The sequence below is a fragment of the Polyodon spathula genome, chromosome 3 (genome assembly GCF_017654505.1).
Source record: "Polyodon spathula isolate WHYD16114869_AA chromosome 3, ASM1765450v1, whole genome shotgun sequence".
NCBI classification, from domain to species: Eukaryota; Metazoa; Chordata; class Actinopteri; order Acipenseriformes; family Polyodontidae; genus Polyodon; species Polyodon spathula.
Window position 1 is genome coordinate 71,192,214 of NC_054536.1, and position 21,416 is coordinate 71,213,629.

At 36.1% G+C, this 21,416-nt stretch overlaps 1 protein-coding gene across 1 annotated transcript in view; it reads right to left on the reverse strand.

The window, feature by feature from the left end:
* Positions 1–21,416, reverse strand: part of LOC121309315 (parathyroid hormone/parathyroid hormone-related peptide receptor-like) — a 131,072-nt gene that overhangs the window by 64,441 nt on the left and 45,215 nt on the right. Inside the window, exon 2 of the mRNA XM_041242193.1 lies at positions 3,309–3,454. Coding sequence (XP_041098127.1) covers positions 3,309–3,454 — 146 coding nt within the window. The remainder of the gene's footprint in view (positions 1–3,308; positions 3,455–21,416) is intronic.

Below are 21,416 nucleotides of genomic sequence, written 5' to 3' on the forward strand. Positions count from 1 at the left end.
AGTGTGCATGAGTACATTTTTACTTAACCTGCTCTGTTGATAGTCTCATACATCACAGGCACCAATCAAATCAGCACAAAACTAGGACTGTAAAGTAAGGCCCATTATTTAAATTACTGGTACGACTACAATGTCTAAGATCTTTACTTTTACTGTCGTTATGACCTTTGTTTTAAAACCTGTTACATAACGATTTAAAACGTGTTGCATACAGTTCTAATATTTAAAATACTATCCAAGCATACTGATATTGAGGTATATAATATTAAAATATGTAAACATTTACAAAAAGGGACAGAGGATGCGTTTTACAATGTTTTTTAATTAAAAATTATATGGCTTTATTTTATACAAAACACAACAACATATTATTATTATTATTATTATTATTATTATTATTATTATTATTATTATTATTATTATTATTTTCTCCCATCTGAATTGGGAGCCAACTCAAGCAATTTAAAAACATGGAGATGGAGGTGTCAGGGTTCAACTGGAGCATGTACCCGGGTTATGTGGTTCATGAAAACGTGGTATTGGAAATTGCAGTAATGACATTTAGATTAATTACCAGATTTTTTTTTTTTTAATTTCATTAGGACTAAAAAAAAAAAAAAAAAAAAAAATCTTCACCTGCACAGCATTAAAAAAAACTGTTCTGGACTTGTGAAAAAAACAGTACATGGCTTGATTTAATATAAAGAGACCAAAAATTCTAAATGACTCATGAGATAAAGCTTCATGAACAAGGACCAAAGATTAAAACAATAACTCAAAAGTGTAATGGCTCTGTGCAAAATGTCAGATACAAGTATTGTATCTGCTTCACAACACTGTCTATATGGGGTAGGACCATTCCCTAAAGACTACTGACTCGCTAATGATTTTACAATTGGGGTAAGAATTTGCTTTATTCAGCAATATTGCCCACAGAGGTTCAACATTCAGATCTAGTGACTGGAAAGGCTGAAGGAGATGATGAAACCCTGCCTCAGGCCCTTCAAACAAGTTGGCAACAACATGGTCAGTGTGTAGAGGTGCTCTGTCATCCTATTCATTTCCAAGCAAACAAGACCCAGAAATCTAGTGCCTTTCAGAAAAAAATGCAAATAAAGATAGAAAGTAAAACGTTTTGGGAATCTTACCCCTTATTTTTATATTAATTTATGTGTAAAATGCTATATTCTTCAACCATTCCTTTTTATCCGACCACAAAGGGTTTACTTTGACTTATTGTACCAGAGCAAGAATAAAAGCAAGAATATATATATATATGAAATGGGGAAAGTGGCAGCTCTGCACAGGCCTCTCCCCATACAGTGCCGATCTTCCACGCCATACACAAACTATCACTTAATTTTATTTTTAAAAAAGCCAATCCATTCATTATTAACAAATGGCGGTTTACTTAAAAAAGGATGTCAGACAAAAACAGCAACTTTTCTAAACTGTCATATCAATACATTCAATCACCTAATCCCCAGCCCTTGCTCCTTATATGACATGACAGTATGGTGTCATTAGTCACCCTAAACAAAGACGACACCTCAGCACAAAAAGCACGTCCAAAAAATGAAATGTTGATTACTAGTTTATGTTGGCTATCATGTCATTGAGATGTATTATTGTTAACCCATAAAGTATATGGAGCTAACAAAACAATTTCAGTATATCTTCCCTAATATTAACAACTTCCATTTTGTAGGGATCATATTTTTAAGAATTGAAAATACTAAAAATGAATTTTAATGCTATTTCTTTCAATCATATTTAGGAATATATTAAATTGCTGCCACACATCTCTGTATTCTACTCAATAATCTTTGTGACCTTTTGAAATTCAGGAACTGCAGCAATGAGATATCTTCAAGGATCGATAAGTACATTTGTTTATTTATAGTTTTTGGGAAAAAAAATACCAACAAATCAAATACCATTATGCCTCCATTTTTTATAATGAAAAGTAGCACTTTAATCACTGGGGAAATAACACAAATAATAGCAATTATCAATTAAGAACATAAGAACATAAGAAAGTTTACAAACGAGAGGCGGCCATTCGGCCCATCTTGCTCGTTCGGTTGTTAGTAGCTTATTGATCCCAGAATCTCATCAAGCAGCTTCTTGAAGGATCCCAGGGTGTCAGCTTCAACAACATTACTGGGGAGTTGATTCCAGACCCTCACTATTCTCTGTGTAAAAAAGTGCCTCCTATTTTCTGTTCTGAATGCCCCTTTGTCTAATCTCCATTTGTGACCCCTTTGGTCCTTGTTTCTTTTTTCAGGTCGAAAAAGTCCCTTGGGTCGACGTTGTCAATACCTTTTAGAATTTTGAATGCTTGAATTAGGTCGCCGCGTAGTCTTCTTTGTTCAAGACTGAATAGATTCAATTCTTTTAGCCTGTCTGCACATGACATGCCTTTTAAGCCTGGAATAATTCTGGTCGCTCTTCTTTGCACTCTTTCTAGAGCAGCAATATCTTTTTTATAGCGAGGTGACCAGAACAGAACACAATATTCAAGATGAGGTCTTATTAGTGCATTGTACAGTTTTAACATTACTTCCCTTGATTTAAATTCAACACTTTTCACAATGTATCCTGGAATCTTGTTAGCCTTTTTTATAGCTTCCCCACATTGTCTAGATGAAGACATTTCTGAGTCAACAAAAACTCCTAGGTCTTTTTCATAGATTCCTTCTCCAATTTCAGCATTGTACAATAAAATACGTTCTAAAGAAACAAGTATGTACTTATAAAAACGTGCTCTGCAACAATGCTGAACATTGTTTAAGTAACAAAGACATTAGTAATATTGAGTGGTTCAGCTTTAATCAAGTTATGATTAATGAACATAATTAGCTTTAAGAAACAATGCTTCAGTTTTAAGGGGTGGAGGGATTTCATTTACTTCTTATCCTAGTATCTGTTTACTGTGATTATCCCTGTATTGCTACTCCTGGATTTCATCAGCTCCAGCAAGGATGAGGCTTATTCCACCAGGGTTTGTTTATTAACTGAGATGAGAGGGAAGCAGTGTTCATTGTAAACCAGCCAATTAAAAAGAGTAAATAAATGCACAGTACCTTTAAACGGTATGCAGTATGGTTTTAAGGTTATTCACTATTTAATTTCCGTTGCTAACTGAAATATGATACCAACAGTGTTTCAGAATTCATATTTGCCTCTAGGATCTTTTTTTTAAATCTGGTAACTGAATTAAATCTCCATCTGACACTCTTTCGAAGGCCTAAGAAATTCAGTTCTGGAAGAACCAGCTTTCCAATATAAAGCTTTGAGGTACTTACCGGACACTTTATACAGTTTTGATTTGATGGCTCTCTCACATTTCCGCTTGGCATTGAACAAAAGGTATATCTGCTCTTCCTTGGTGATAACATCATCGACATCTACCTGTAAGAAAAGAGATTTCAGAATCAATAAACCAGAGCCTCTACAATAATTGCCTCGTCAAACAGGGACATAATGTTGCTCTGCAAATATAAATAAATTCAGAGAAATGAATAATTATTATTGTTTTCAGGACCAGCAGGAACTACAAAAACTGAGGCCCTCGTCATCATGTTTGATTGTACAGTTAATTGAGCTAAGGAGGCCCAGGTATTAAATGGATCTAAAATTAAGAGGTTCAGAATATTTAAAAATATAGCCTCTTGAAGTTTATCTCTTTATTCACCAGAATGGCAATGCTCTACCAGTAAGGGTGTCTGGGATTAGCTTTATACATTGCTGCTGACACTATCCACACATGAAAAGTATAAGATTATGTTTCAATTCATGCAACTGGGTATTGCTTCAGCTTTACCACACACAAAGTAACTGGCAAGGTCTGTATGGGAACAAGCACACACACTCCCCAGGCATGCATTTTAACCACGGTATGAACAAGCAAGTGAGAATATATATAGAATGGCAATGCATAACATACTTTTTATTGAATCTCCTCCTAAGCTAATATTGATTCATCAATCACTAATGGAAAATTTTTCCAAAGAAATATAGAAATTGCTTTAAAAAGGACACCCTGAAAATGTGGCTTCTTAACTAAATGCTCTTCTGTTTACTCTTGATGAGTTATTTCTCTCTGTAGTTCGAATACATGCATAAAAAAAGTTGGGTCCAAGTTTTCCTCAGATATTTCTAAAGGTGGATTGATATCTATAGTACACAAGTAACAAAATATATATATGAATATTCCATCAAAATAGGTTTTGTAAAATGCTTTGAAAGAATACCATATTCTTAGCAGTAACTTCTGAGCAGCACATACAATACAGAATGCATTTGATAATGCATTTTGACAGAATTTAAAAAAAAAAAACAACACAAAAAAAACAATTTTCTGTGTAAAAGTAAATATGGAATGAAAAATATATCAAAGCCTCTAAAAATATAAACTCAGTAGATAGAATCCAATCTTTTTGGATCCCATCTCAGTGACTCAACAGAGGACATAAATGTAAAAGAAACAGCTTAACCCTTCGAGTAGTACGAACGTTCGCTGCTCTCTGGTCTCCAGGGAATACAAATGTACCGGTACGTACTGCAACTTTAAACTTGAATTACTGAGCCTACAAAACCCCTGATCACATGATATTGTAACACTAGGTTTCTGTAATACCTTTTATTGGTCTCTTGTGCCCTCTGCCAGATATTGACTGACTATCGCATGCAGAAAACAGAACAAAAAAAATCACTTCCGTAGGACTGATAGTGCATTTTAGAATTCACTACTCAAAAGGTTAAAGGAAGTTGACAGAGTTGGAAGACAAGTCATTACTTACAAGTGTGTGAATATGCTGTGATTGAGCCTTTATCCTGGGATAATAAAACAGCATCAAAAAACTATATTCAATGCAGTGGCACAGTCCTTGTAAATGGCATTTTGCTATGGCAAACTGATAACATTGTGATATTGTTAATGTTTTATTGATATTAGTAATCAACAATTCTCACTATCTTTATTTGATATCAAAAATATATTTTTTTCAAATCAAAAATTTTAATTCTTGATATCAGCCATTCACTAATGTAAGGAAAGCACAGAAGTTATACAAAACAACATAAAAAAAACTAGCTCATAAAACTTAAAACAAGATACAAAAACAGTGTCAGTGACAGCTAGATTTTGATAATTACATTGTTTTGTTTTATGCTACTTTTTTTACAGGTTATTTGAATCCTTATGTGAGTCATCAATTGTGTTCCAACAAACCTTCAATCCAATTAAATCCTATTTGGTTTGATGTTGCTTCTGGCTTGTCCAGGGGAAATGCACATATTACATTGCTTGCTTGATTGTGTTGCTGGCACCTGGCAATGAGATACCTGGACCTGACAGATTACTCTCTGCCAAAAATGTCCTTGGTGTTTTCCTATGTTTATATATCAGTAATGCCTAAAGCCACAGTGACAGTTATATTACCTAATTACAACTTTTTCTCTATATGCTCTTTGTAAATAGAATTTGCAGAAAAGCTGGGTTTTTCTCAGTTCCTATACCTTTTGAAGTACTCAGACTCTGCAAGCTAATAAATCAACACTATCTAAACATAAACTTCCCGCCTCTGACTCACATGTTAAGTTATTGTACAGTATGAGGAATTCACCAATCATGAAGCCGGTATTTATTTGACCCCGTTGCCTTAGTAACTCAATGCATGGCATTGACACGGGACCATGTACAGCTACTGTAGCACTGCTTCTACTTGATAAAAGTATGACATGAACAGAGGAGGTGAAGAGTTTATTTCTGTGAAATTCATGATTTGGTGAATTTTCCAGAGCCCTACATATAAGGCTAGTATGATCTGTGCTCAATCTAGTAATGTCTGCCTGGCCCGAAATACTCTCTCCCTGAATCTTCTCACTGTGCAGCTCTTCTACTGGTTCTGACACTGCCTGGTTTCAATACGCTGTACTTTTAACATATGCTGAGGCACCTAGTAAAGGTAGTGCCCTTGTGAATATGGTTTGCATATCAAATACCTCCCTTGCAGTATTTTGTGAGGTCATTTGTATACATTTCCACACATTAACATTATTCATTAAATTTTAATGACTCGCATGCAGTACCTTTTCCATGCGCTAGGTTGCCTGCCACTGGTTAGTGAATACAACAGGTGTACAAAGCACAGAGTAAAGGGGCTTACTGCATCCAAAACATGTTACCGCTATTTAGTGAATGAGGCCCAAAGTACCTTCACCTATGTAAGGTATTGTTTAATTCCCTCAGTTTGCTGCTGGGTAAATTACTATTGCCTTTAGAGCCCCTGTCTGAGCTGAGCAGTTTGCAATGAATCCTTGAGGAATTTGGCAAGATTTGAACAAATAAAAACTTTTTTGGTGAAAGATACAAACTGTTCAAGCAGGGATTTGCTGTTTACTAATGCTACCAAGATATGCTAATTCTGAATTATTTACTATATTATATGTGTCCCTATGTGATTGTCATGACCTTGCTGACAGTCTTTATAGAGCAAAAAGATTAAATGTCAATGACACTGTAATGATTTTATAATAGTGTGCTGACTTGTCATTTTTTTCAGTTGCTCTCGGTTGTTCTTTATCCAGTTTTATATGTACAGGCTTTCCAGAGTGAAAACATATGTGACAACTCTTCTATTAAGGTTCACAACAGCCGTCCATTAAATGGAGATCAATGACATAGATTCAAATTCAGATTAAAGTTTAATAGTTGCTATGCCTTCATGATCACGTAATTACAGTAGTCTCCAGCTATGTGCAGAGGAAGTATATGATGGACTGCTGTCAGTAGTATGCAGTAGCCTGCTGTAGAGAGCAGAGATCTGGTGAAGCGGAGATCTGAACTAATGTATGGAGGACTGCCATCAGTAGTGTGCAGTGGCCTGCTGTAGAGAGCAGAAATCTGCTGAAGCGGAGATTTGAACTAATGTATGGAGGACTGTCCGACTGTACATCCAGGCTATAGGGCACATCCTGCACTCCACGCGGAGCGCCTTTACTGGATGCACCACTCGGGATTCCCCCCCCCCCCCCCCCCCCCAGGGACTTTTTCACCTTGAAAAAAGAAACAAGGGCCAGGGGTTAACAAATGGCGAATAGATAAAGGGGCATTCAGAACATAAAATAGGAGGCACTTTTTTACCCAGAGAATTGTGAGATTCTGGAACCAACTCCCCAGTAATGTTGTTGAAGCTGACAACCTGGGATCCTTCAAAAAGCTGCTTGATGAGATTCTGTGACCAATAAGCTACTAACAACAAAACGAGCGAGACGGGCCAAATGGCCTCCTCTCGTTTGTAAACTTTCTTATGTTCTAAATAATATAATAAACTGATAACATGGTTGTGACAAAGTGCCTGCCCCTGTGTGTATTTTCTGTTATATGTTGCGTGTTGTGTGTTAAATGTTGGTGTATAGGCACTGGTACACGGGGTATAAACGGGTCTGTGTTTAAAAATGTATAATTGTATTTAGGCACGGGATTGTACATCACTTCACGTGCATTTAAAGTATTTAATATGTGAGCACAAGGTTCCACATAATTAATTCACATGCTGGGATTCAAGTGAATAATTAATTGGCAATTGAATCCCAGCACAACAGTATATATAGATGCACGTTTTACTCACTCGCAGTTGTGTGTGTTCGGTGAGTGGAGAACGGGATAGGAGACGGAGGTAATAATTGTGATCATAATAATAGAAGTAAAATATCTGCTCACCGTGTTTTGTTTAGTGTTAGTCCGTTTTGTTTGTCTCTTTGTTTTGGCTGCCAGTGCCGTGTCCTGTTTTTGTCCTGTTTTATAATAATAAACCGCGCAGCAGCGCATCCATTTATCATTTCCTCTCTCAGTACTGTATATTTCTTCTGGTCTGACGTCCCCACTACAGCTTGTGATAATGGTTGACCAGGTTTTTTTTTAAAAAAGCCCATAGTCATTATTTTTCTATGCATTGCTCTGCATGCAGTTATTGTAATACTGCTGTTTATGCTGGCAATCTGCTTCTGCTGATAACAGCAACCCTGCATAGCTGGTAATTTGCTTTATTTATAATACACATGAACATTTACAACTTTCACACATTTTAGAGATATAAACACACTTTGGATACTGAATTTGCTATTGACACATTAACATGGACAAGTAAGGTGCTGTAAATGTCTAGCATACTTATACAATAATAATCTTGCGTAATGAATTCAAAGTAAAAATAAAATGTTGTTAATAAATATTAATTTGTAGAAAAAAGACACAGTAGTTTAAGCAATTTTGTTTTAAATGTCAGTATGAAATACTACTAGCAGCGTGACATATGAATCTGTAGCTTGGGGGTATTGATATTTAAACTGTGGAGTAGAAATTAAAAATTGGCAACACATTTACTACACATGGATTTTAAATTAAAGCTAATTAAATGACAATGGAATATATGGTGGAAAACACTATGGTATATAGAGTGTAAATGATCTAAACAGCGTTGGGTCATAATAATGCCACCTTTAACGCCATGGTGTAATTAACATTACAGTGATATGATCAAAATCCCTTCATTCTTTTTTTTCCCAGCTCCAATCCCTACTCCAGGCTACAAGGGACAACTCTTGTGACAGTATTTGTAATTAGTACTGTTTTGTTTGCCTGTCAAGACAGTTATGATTTGTTTTAAATACACTACTCCAAAATTAACTGAAGGAGCAACAATTAAAATTTACATTTTTCCAAAAAACAAAGCAGAACAATAATCCAATCTGAGTATTTCAAGGAAGTTTACACACTGCAATTCATTGGATTATGTGTATAACATCAGTGCCACACATTTGAGCACAAAACTATGGCAAGCCAAATTATCATTTAGAGATATCTCTAAATATTGAATATATCTGTAACGGGGTGACAAGTCCGAGCCACAAGTCCACCTCGCACGTCAGGATCACAGAGACACTTGGAGCTTTCCTTCTTTTGTTTTTATGGTACAAGCATTTATTTTCTTTTAAGTAATATTAAGCATTGATTCACATACTGGGCAGTCCTCTCCATTTTTCGCCTTACAGACAGGCAGCCTTTTAAAGAGCTAGCCATGCCCACAATAACAGCCTTATTTAAACAATTTAGTACAGCTTCTTTTTATAACAAAAATATATATCTTTAAATAGTTACATGTATAAAACACCACATATAAAACCTTATTTAGCATAATTTGTTTCTTTTTTATACTGTGCACTTGCGCACAATGCAAAATAGTACCTAAAAAAATGCAAAAAAATAACTTCCTGTTCATTTACAGATAACTCTAAATCATTTAGAGATATCTCTAAATAACTTCCTGTTCATTTGGGGATATCGCTAAATAGACCGGATGTCCATTCAAAACATAGAGCATTTTCACAGGAAGTTATCTGAAGATATCTTCAAATGATTTAAATATATCTTTAAATAATATGTGGATTTGGCTAGCATGGTGCACCAAACTGTAATTTAGGGATATCTTAAAATGAGGGTTTTAAAGATGTATGTAAATCATTTGACGATATCTTCAATTAAGTTCCCTTTTATTTAGAGATATCTCTAGAACATTTAAAGATATCTCTAAATCATTAGACGATATCTTCAAATGAACAGGAAGCCATTTCGAGATATCTCAAAATGACTTCCTGTGAAAATGCTCTGTGTTTTCAATGGACTTCCTGTCTACTTAAAGATATCTTCAAATAAAAGGAAGTTATTTAGAGATATCTCTAAATAAACTTTATGATATGCATTTGCTGTGTCTCAGTTTTAAAATTATGGTTCACAACATAACACAATGGAACGATCAAAGTACTGCCATATAGTAATTGTAGGGCAGTATTGCCACGTGTGAAATCTAACAATAAAGCCCTAACGGAAATGCTTTTATTTGCTTCGAAATCATTTAAAACTGGTTAATAGACTAGTAAGCAGTGGCAAAATCAGCTCAGTTTTATACAGTGCAAAGTGTTTTAACGTTTTGCTTTGTTTCTAGATTTTGTGATACCTGCATTAATAGTTGTATCCACAATATATCGACAATAACAATTAACCATTTTGTTACAGACTTTCATCAAGTCTGACATTAACGATTTTGGCTGTTAATTAAACCATTCTAAAAAAAGAACACAAAAAAGAACAGTCCTACTAGCAAGCAGTTTACACATCATCTATTCCACATTTTTTAAATGCACTGATGGAAATGTCCGGTCTACTTTTAATGTTTTCAAGCAAATTGGCTTCATCACTGCCACACTCATATCCACTTTGATATCTGTCACATTATTTCCCTCGTCCGACACTTCTTTAATCTGTTCTGTATACCAGTCTGACAGAGGGCGGGATCGCTATGAGTACTGTGTGCAACCCTCTGATTGGTGGAATTATTGGTGATCTAATCAAAATAGCTAACAAAGCCCAAATAAAGTATCCACCAGTTATATGGTATAGCCTAGGTTAAGATATGCGCTGTAATTAAAAAAAAAAAGAAAGACAAACCTGCTTCCCAGAATACAGTCTCATAAAAAGATAATGATTTTCTCTTCAGATCTATAGATTCCATGACCATTTCATCCCATAACTGCAGCAGTACCCCACATACTAGACATTTTCATTCTCTGGTTGCAGGCTGTGTTTTTATCATCTTAATAAGTATCTACTGATACTACATCACCGAAGGGAACATATCACTTACATAACCACGTTTGTTACAATGAAACAAGCACTTTGAATTTGAATAGAAATTTATTTTTAAAAAATCATTGGGGTTTATATATATATTGTTCTTTGTCTGAATAAGGACATTATCTACAAACATGAGGCCATCTTAGAACTTTGTTAATTTTCTGTCTCAACAACATGCCCATTCCATATCCTCCTCGCTCTCTGTGTGAAGATTGTCTGTTAACTTAGACAACCAAGAAGGTTGTGAAAACAAAACAATTTTTAGACCGTTCCAAGCCAGTTCACTGCATTCATTGAAATGATACTCCCCTTGTGAAAGTGGGGCATAGAGACTGTTCATTTTACTATGAGAAGATTTGATTCATTTTCAAAAACCTCTCAGGCTATATTGTTTGAATGAAAAAAAAAAACTCCTCACACCCCTTTAAACCCTCATCTTCAGTTTTGTAAGCATTGTTTTTGATTGTTTAGAGCCTTTCTTGCATTTTTGTTTTTCATTTGGGAATATGGTGTGTGCAGTCATTTAATACCACTGGTTGACACGTGTTGTAAAATAATTTTGATCTTAGCCAAGGCTCACTTGCTCTGCCAGAGGCTCTTAATAGATGTCAACCTCAATTCAAATCAGACTGCAAGCTGCTGGTGTGGTTACGCACCTGCAAAGCTAGGAGCTGAGGGCCACCCAATCAATCCTCTTGCTCCAGCATTTCACATGTTGCATGAGGTTTTCAGAGCACTTCATCAACATTTTGATAGATGTACATTGATTTAGACTGCTGTGACACTTCCCCTTTAAATACTTTTCTTTTTTTTTGGTATTATTTAAAAACATTATTATTATTATTATTATTATTATTATTATTATTATTATTATTATTATTATTATTTCGTACATACAACATAGTAGTGCTACACTACAAACTATTACACTTTTCCAATACTAATATAATGTGAACAGTGCAAATAGTGTTGTAATTCTGAAGTGTGGAGATGCTGAGACCTCCACACACAACCAGGGGGCTAGAGAAATGACCAGCTGTTTAGAAGCAGTAAATCACAGTTCCTGTCTCATAGTCACTCAAGTCACTCTGATTAAAACAGTACTTTATTTAGTAAACCAAATCTCCTCTATGATTTACTAGTAAATAAGTGACTGTGTTAATAGTGTTTATAGACATGTCACACTAGCTGCATTGTTTATGTTGGTGTTAAAAAACTCAAAGGACCCAAAAGAATTTACATCCAAACTCCCCACTATCCTTATACAATATACTAATTATATATAACAGTAATTCACAGTACTACAGGCAACCACTGAAAAGAAAGAGTGACTTATATAACAAATCAAAACAAACAGTCATGACCAAGACTATTTCTGATTCCAGAACCGAAAGACCTCGAGTGGCATATTAAATGGACAGTCATAGTGAAAATAAAGGGAATATAATATACACTCTATAGAAATATGAGAAGGGGCTTACTGCTGTTCTGACAATGCAAGGTTAAACAGTGCCAGTAGTTTTGAAATAAAGAACCTCAGAATTTATACAGTCATCATGTCACATCAAATATATCTAAAAAATACTTTTTTTTGTATTATGACTCACTGGTGATTACATTACAAACCAAATCCGGATGTTAATCTCATCAATCCTCAATTCAGCCAAAGGTAGTAAAGACACATTTCCTGTCTTCAATAATATAATAGCCTTACCAGGCAAAATCAAATAACCAGTGTCAAAATCAGTACAACCTCTAACAAAGTTCAAGTAGAACTGCATGTGCAGTGAACGGAAGGCAAAGAGAAAAAAAGCAGAGAATTCAAAGAGCAGCAGAAGTATTTTAATGTTTTACTGTAAAATTACTGATCATGACAGTAGGACAATAATATGTCACCAATGTATATGATTGCATCATACACTCATCTCCAAAGTATATGATATGAGTATCTATAACTTAAGAACATCTCAGTAACTATCTATAAATTGTACATTCTGCATTTAGGGATCTACAGAAAGAAAATAACAACTACTTATTACCCTAATGCCCACCCCCCTTGAATTGGCTGCAGTTAACAATATAATTGAATTAAGTGCATCTGTCATAGGGGCTCCTGAGTGGCACATCCAGTAAAGTACCTGGAGTGCAGGATGTGCCCCATAGCTTGGAGATAATAAAAGATCAAAATTATGTTGTTGTTGTTTTTTAATTGTGTGTTCAATCCCCAAATCCTAGGTAATGCAAAACTTTTGGATATAGCTGTAGATTTTTATTTTTTATTTATTTTTTGTATAAAAACCACCAGGATTAGTCAGCTATGTAGCAAGTTTAGTGAATTAATACTGGTTGGTATTTTGTCGTCACCATTTTCAATGAAATAAAAGCATTCATGCAACCATTCACGTATACCTTATCCCCAGTCAACACCAAACTCAGTAATTTCAAGCAACAGAAGCAAGGTTCCACAGTTTCAGTATTCTCCTCTCATTCAAAAGCCATTTGCCGAGCAGCTCCAAAATGACTTTCTTGAACACTCACAGTCTTCACTCATATTAATATTCCCAAATTGAAACAGAATCTTCTGGATCATCCAGATAAAATATTTGTCAACTATTTACTATCTAACTATCTAAAAAATAGGTTTTCACCCGGATTTAGTCAAATCCCTCCGCCCTCCTTTCAAAGCAAAAACTACTTTCTGCTACTGAAGAGCCCAAGACAGTATAATCTCTGATTCAAAAGAGATTAAAAAAGGATTTATGGTTGGCCTGTTTGCAGCTCCACCATTTCCAATATTGAGGATTAACCCCATCGGCATCACCACTCGAAAAATGTCAGGAAAAAAGCGTTTCATCATTGATTTATCAGCACCATGGGGATCAAGCATTAATAGCATTAACTCGATCATTCCGCACAATCAATTTTCTCTACAGCACATTACCATATCGGACGCAATTCATTCAATTAAACTGGCAGGTAGCGGCTCATGGTTAGCAAAGCAGATATTTCTGATGCATTTAAAGTAATGCCAATACATCCTTCTCTTTGCCACCTGTTCAGGATATGCTGGGAAGAAAAACAATATTTTTCTATGCAGTTAACTTTCGGTTGCTGCAGCAACCCCGAAATATTTGATACTCTCTCAGTGGCTTTATGCTGGATACTTCTCAATTCATATCATGTTCTATTTCTACTCCACCTACTCGATGATTTTCTCTTGATATCTCCTCCCTCAGATCCACCAGCAGAAGCGATCACCAATCTATTTTCAGAGGTTGGCATCCCGCTTTCAGAAGAAAAAACAATTGGCCCCCTTCATTCACTGGAATTTCTAGTAATCATACTGAACACAGAAAAGTTTGGAACCAGCCTCCCCGTATCTAAACTTGATAATATCTGTTCCTTTATCCAGAACTTTTAGATCAATAAAACAATCAGGAAACGTGCACCCAACTAATATAGTGCAAGCATACAAGGATGCAGCACTGGCTCCTTCCACCAAATGGACCACCTATTTGATTTTCTGCTCTCAAAACAGGATTAATCCGACCCTATTCAACCAGGACTGGATTATCAATCAATCAATCAATCAATCAGTCTTTTTTTTTTATATAGCGCCTTGGTCATAGTGGACCACCATCACAAAGCGCTTTACAAGATGCAGTAAATACAAGAAAATCCATAATACAATTGGGTCAGCAACATCAGCAGAAAGAGCAAAGATCAACCAGCATCTAAATAAAAATATCGGGCCGTTGAATCATACATATGAGATATCTTCTGCACAACCGTCTATTGCTAGTATGTCCAGAATGGGACCGACCCTTCCGCTGAGAAAACCAAAGGTTTTCCCCCTAAAAAGAACATTTTTTTTTTCCTTTCCATTGAGCAGAGGGTCTTCACATAGTTAGTAGGGAGCCAGTTACTAACCTTCTTCATTGTGTTAAAATGTTTTCTTTCTTTCTTTCTTTCTTTCTTTCTTTCTTTCTTTCTTTCTTTCTTTCTTTCTTTGTATATGCATTGGCGGTTCTTTTGTTTGTCTACACATATTGGATTCTTTAGCCGGGAGCCGGGGGTCCATTCTTTGGGGGGGGGTTAGTGATTTCACTTTCTCCAACCCTTGGTTAAGCTCTGCTTCCTTTACCTCAGCAGGAGGGTTTTTCCACGAATCAGAGGGGACCCCTGGCCAAACCCAACCTTTTAGCATCTCATGATTTATCACTACCCTCGAAATCTGAGGGGCTAAGCTTATTGTTGCTAAACCTCGCTGTAGGAGCTCTCTCTTTATAACATGAAGCTCTCTTCTCATTTCAGCTTCTCTGGGGGTGCGTCTGTCCCAGCTTTGGAAGTCTATAATTCACCTCATCGAGGGCAGTTCTCTGAGCCAGGTATCCGCCTTATCTTCCTTTCTTTCAGGTGCTTGAGCCTCTATTTATGTATGCCTTTCCCCAAGAGATAGGAACCCCTCTTTCGTATGTCGGATCCCCCAAGAGAGGGGGATCCCTTGTGTATGTCAGGTTCCCCAAGAGACAGGGACCCCTTTTCTATATGTATTGAATAATTACTAACTTTATATCTGTAAGGGTGTGGTGCGCCCAACCTTGGAGGTTACCTCACCACAATGCAGTCTCACCTAACAGTGGCAGTGACTTCACCACGACGCGGACCTCGTCCTACCAAGGGCACGGTCCTAACTATGGGCAGCTCTCCGGGAAGTCAGGCAATGTCACTACAGATAGTCTGGCTCCCACCCCGTGAAACAAATACGTGTCATATTTGTGAGCACTAATATACATGTCACATTGTTTTATATTAAAAAGTCTAAACCCTTCTTTATCTCAATAAGTTAGCCCATCTGTTCTGTTTTAGAGTTAATTTTTAGTTGTTATTTACCAATAACCTTTCATGTGGCTATCAAGACTCATCGTGTGTATCTCATTGCTATTGCCATTCATAGTATGTAAATATATAGAATGTAAGTGTGTGGAGTCCCTATGTAAAAGCATTACAACACACTTACCTCAGGCTCTATCTGCCACCACTGAACCTCTGTAAGCTTGAGAAAGATTTCATACAGATACTACCGTTATGGAAATGTAATATATGCAACATACATTTTTGAAAATATTGTAGCAAGTCTGACCATGGACTCGCTGCAGCACTTTGTGCTTGTAGCAGGCAAGCTATGCCCATATGTAAATAGCTGTTGCAAAGGATTTCGGGAAGCGGGAGGTATTGCTGTGTGCAGGGGGGTTAGTTGGGTTTTGTAATAATCTGTAATTGCAGTTAATGTGACATTGTTCCTTTTTGCTGTGTATATGTGACCCTCCACCACACAACCAGTCGGAAGTCGCACATACCGAATTTTCAGTACATTCCAAAGTAATCAAAATAGTCTATGTAATCGATTTTGAGTTCTGACTGTTTTTGTATACTAGAACGTCTTAACTTTCGATTGCAGTTTTAAAATGTGTCAAATACAATGTGTAAGTGCTATAAATTGGACATTTTAGGAAGTGTAATAAAAATATTCTGTGTGGATTTCCTTAAACATAGATGTAAAGTTCAACAAATTAAGTATGTTCGTTTTGGTATGAAAACAAAGCACGGTTCTTCCTCTTTCTGTATTTGACGTCATTTTAAACCACGGCAGAAAGTCCGACCAATCTGAAGGCTTTAAACAAAGGCTACACATGTAAACAAACTGAGCTTATTGCTACCATGTGACCGCTGGAGCTTCTACGATTGGCTAGAGCTGAAAAACATCACAAACGTCACATCCAGACACAGACACATGGAAATGTAAAAAGAAAAAGAAATCGCTCGAGTGCTGAATGCTGACACCATGAAAGACAAAAAAACTCTTGAATTATTACTGTCAGACTATTTTCTTCATAATGATACCGACTCAGACAACCTTACTGATGAAGAAAGCCCAGAAGCTGACTCGGAACTGTCTGATTTTGACATGCTTCCTGCTGATTTCAATGTGGCCATGGCACAGGGATATAATATTCTTGAGTTTATCAGTGGTGTTGAACGTTACTTCGAAAAGGCAACAAAATTCAGGTAATATTTAATTAGACTATTTAATTACACTATTTTTGTATGCACTTTGCATTAAGGATTTATTTCTTCTTTTGTAAATATCTGACTATTTACAGTATGTTTACAGTTACACACTCTGATAGTCAGAGAGGATTTTAAAAATGTATGGATTTTTTTTCCAAAACAAGTTATACACACTCTCTATGTTTATAAACCATTTAAAATCAGACGAAAATAAATAACAAAAATGCCCTGGTTTGAGATTGTGAAAAGGATTTACCTGATTATTATAGGCATTTAGCAGAATATAATAGTTTAAGATAAATAAAAATTGTATAAACTCCAGTGCCCACACATACTGAAATGACACAGTCTCTTAAAAAAAGAAATAAATAAACAAATTAACAATCATCCTTGATTGAGTTAGCAGACAGAAAGCTATACATTGTTCAGGGCTTATAATAATAATACAGACCAGAATTTCTTGACTGGGTCCTCATTTCTTGTTGATCTTGAAGGTAAATATGTTTTGTTTATTATCTCCACCAACATGTGCTGATATCCAATTCACTTGTTGTTTTGTAGTCAGGTTTCAGCTATGTCTTTACACTGAGTTACAATAACACATTTACCATCATCTATTTGAAATTATAAGGAAAATGTACTATAAATTATTTCAAATAATAATAACATATTTTTTGGTGAAATTGTATAGCTGCTCCTGCAAGTACTTGGAAGGCAGGCCATGTTACAAACAGTTTTTGCCAGAGTAAATGGTGAAGCGATGGCTAGACATGCAAGCCATGACACAGAGTAAGTAATTTTCTTTATAACACCCTATGTTAGTAGTGTTTGGGGGTAATGTTTCTATTTCTCATCTTATGAATTAATGTGTTATAAGAGATGAGATGCTGGTGCTGCTGGGAAACATTTCCTGCAGTATAAACATGTCAGAGATTGCATGTTCTTCCAAGAGAAAAGAGCAAAAGACCAGAGAACATCAATGGACATACTACTGACTGGAAGGAAAACAACTGTGCCGTGAAACAGTCAAGTTTCTTCATTGGTATGTACTTGGCAAAATGTAACTTTTTATAGTTAAAGCTGAAATTCATCATACAAATAGCAAAGGTTATTTTGTTGGTTGAATGATTATTTCCTTTTGTATTAGGATCAGGCAGGATAGACTTACTAGACTACTAAAGTGGTACAAAAGTGAGGTGCTTACACCGAAAGAGAAGAAGTCAGGGGGCAGAGCCAGCAATAAGAAGTCACTGAACCTAGATAGTACAAAAGAAGGTAGTGCAGTTCTTAACAAACTACGCATCCACACATACCCAAGTTCTGCCTGGCAGAGCTCCTGGATACAAATGGGACAATTTTAGGCTCCTGTCATCTTCTCATACTAGGGTCAAGGTCTACGAAGCCTACAAAAAATCTTTCCAAGGAAAAGGTTTGAATAATTAATGTTAATTTATTTTACAAAAGTCTTATTAAATTGTAATAAACAGTTTTTATTCATTGATATAATAATACCTTGCAAATTATGTAAATATTGCTTGTTCTGTTTTAGTTATTTGGATAAATCATTTGCACTGTATACTTGCTTTAAATCTAAGTTTACCAAATTAATGTTTGCAGAAGATTGTGTCTCTGGAACATACAACTTTACGGCTCTGTGGAAGAAGCTTGTTCCATTTGTCATAACAGCAAAGCCGATGACGGATCTCTGCTGGACCTGCCAGCACAACAACATCTATGCATTGCAGCTTTGATTATGCATAACAAGTTCACCTGCCTATCAACCCCCACAGCCTGACCCCTTGTTCTTTCTTGTTCCTAACAAGACAGGTTTGTTTGGTATGCTTGTGGATAAAGCCCATCTCATTAGTTAGGGGTCTAATATGGCACTGTCCTACCTACATTTCTTCTTTGAGCAGTTTCGACTTGGCAAGACCAGTGTCCACCTCCACTGCGACAACTGCTCAGGGCAAAATAAAAACCGTTTTGTCCTGTGGTACTGTGCATGGAGGGTGGCTACTGGGCTCCATAACACTCAATTTTCAAGAACAATATTTATGATTTAATGACAGAAAAGTGTAATCACACCATGTTATTTTTTTGGCTTTCCATGCAGGCTTGATGCGGCCAGCCCAGGCATTGTGTTCTGTAAAGAACATGCAAGACGAACAGCAACTTAAGCTGCTGGTAAGAGAGGACGATCTGCCTACATCTGCCCCTAACCCCATCCAAACACCAGGTCTGGACATGGGTAGACAGCAGTACCTCTACAAGCTCATCTGGCAGTTTGTTGAGGACCCCTGGAAGGATCTACTGTGCCCGCTGCCTGGTACTTTCTTTCAGGACCCAGCACCTGTTGGTCCACCTGTTGCTACTCCAAGCAGTGGCAGTTCTGAAAACCCCCCTAGTGTTACTTTGAGTGTGGACTACATTAGCTGTCGAGGATGCTGTCGAGGACGGGGTCATGGTACATATTACGTATAAAGCAGTTCTGCTTGATTAGTTGTTTTTATTAGTTTTTATCAGTTATTAATTTCACATGATTTTTTTCCTGGATAAATCTCTGTACAGGTTTACAGTTTACAGAAAGGTGCACCTCACTCACACTGCCTTCAACCTCAGATCTGCCTACAGTGTCTTTCATTCTACACCCACTAGAACCCACACGCATGGTCGTTACAATATTTTCAAAAATATATTTTGTATATATTACATTTCCATCAGGGAATGTTTTTTGTTTTTTTTTAAATCTTGATTTAGATAACTGACAATGGCATATTGTGACATAAAGGGATTATATGAACTACATCAGATTTTAAAAGCTATTTCACAAACAAGTTCTTATTCTACTAAAATGTTGTTTTGAGTAGTCCTGCTTTTATTTGGGTGTTAAAAGCTTGAGTGCTTCTGCCGGAACATCCAGTGCTAGAGAATATTTAAATATGCTACTAACATTTTTATGAGAGAACTTTTAATTTGCAGTTTCCAACACTCTCCAAAAAAATACATCCAGATAAGACCTTGTTGTTAACATTTTAATGTATTAACTTTGCTTTTTTGTAGCAGCATCATTAAAAGGTAAAGTTTAATATTAATGTACTGTAACTGTTCATATCACAGGTTTTCTGTCACCAGATTAAAAAAGTAAATCACTATAAACTACCAATATTAAAATTGCAACCAAAACAAGTGATTGGGCAAAATGGCAAAAGAATACACTGTCAAAAGTTACCCACTATACAATATTTTAGTTATAATAGCAATGAGTATGTACACGCACACATTTATGGCACTTTCACCAATGCAATGGTTCCAAAGGTGTCCTGCTGTGTCTAGAGATTTAAATAGAAATCACTATAAAACAGGAAATAAAACTGGTCAAAAAGCAGCGCTTTAATTTTTCATTGAATCCATCCCTCATTTAGTTTCATACGACATGAGAAACTCTAGTTACTCCACTGTATGTACTGTAACCTACTATATAAGGCTGGTGTACTTTGGAACAATAAAAAAGGCAACATAGTACACATATCAATTGATGCTTTCTTGTTATCAGAGTGATGAGAAATAGCAAGATTTGAGGATTGTTACTGCTGTGAAATCCATTCTTTTATTAATGATTGTCTTCTCAGTCTCCCACATTCTACGACCAGCAAGACACCATAACCAATGACTGCAATGCATAAAATAACTGCTTAATCTTTGACACTTCTCCACTATGTTGTTTACTATACTGAACACAGTAGTGTCTAATACCATGTTTCCATGACCTATTTTATACGGTGCAGAACTAATTTATATTAATGTTTTGTTTTGTTTATGGACTTTGAGATACCTGCACGCTGGCTGTCTTCAGTAGTAGTATCTACACGTATAGACAATAACAATCAACACTTTCTAACAAGTCTGACATCAACAATTTTGACTATTACTTAATTAAACCTTGTAAAACAAAAAAAAAAACACAAAAATGCTTAACATAAAAAAGAACAGTCTTACTACTTACAACAGTTTACAGTGCCTTGGGATTTCTGATCGCATCATTAATTCCAGATTTTTTTAAATCCATTGATGGCAATGTTTGGTTTACTTTTAATTGGTTTCATCACTGCCACTGTCATATCCACTTTGATACCTGACACATTATTTCCCTTGTCCAGCGCTTGTTTAACCTGTTCTGAATACCAGTCTGCCAGAGGGCGGGCTCACTACAAGCAGTGTATGCAACCATCAGGCTGGTGGAAGTGTTCTTGGTGATCCAATCAAAACCGCCAATCAAAACCGCCAATACAAATATAAGGCTTTTCTTTGTCTGATGCAATTATATATATATATTTATTATATATATAATTGATTATGTAGTGATATAGAGCAATGTATGTATATGTACTTCGGGAAACAAATGCAAAACAATATCTAGATGGATTTACCTTATAAATCATTGACAATTTGACTATAATATCATTTGCAGCAAACTCCAGTCTTGACCTTTAACTCATTAGTACTTCTGGTAGTATTTCCTGCCCAACTCACGTAATAAGTCGGGTAACTCGGAAAAGCAATGAAATGCCACCTTTTTCACCAAATCGAGTTATCCATCAACTCGAGTTCTGGGAGAATTCAGGCCAATTCAAGCACACTCGAGTTG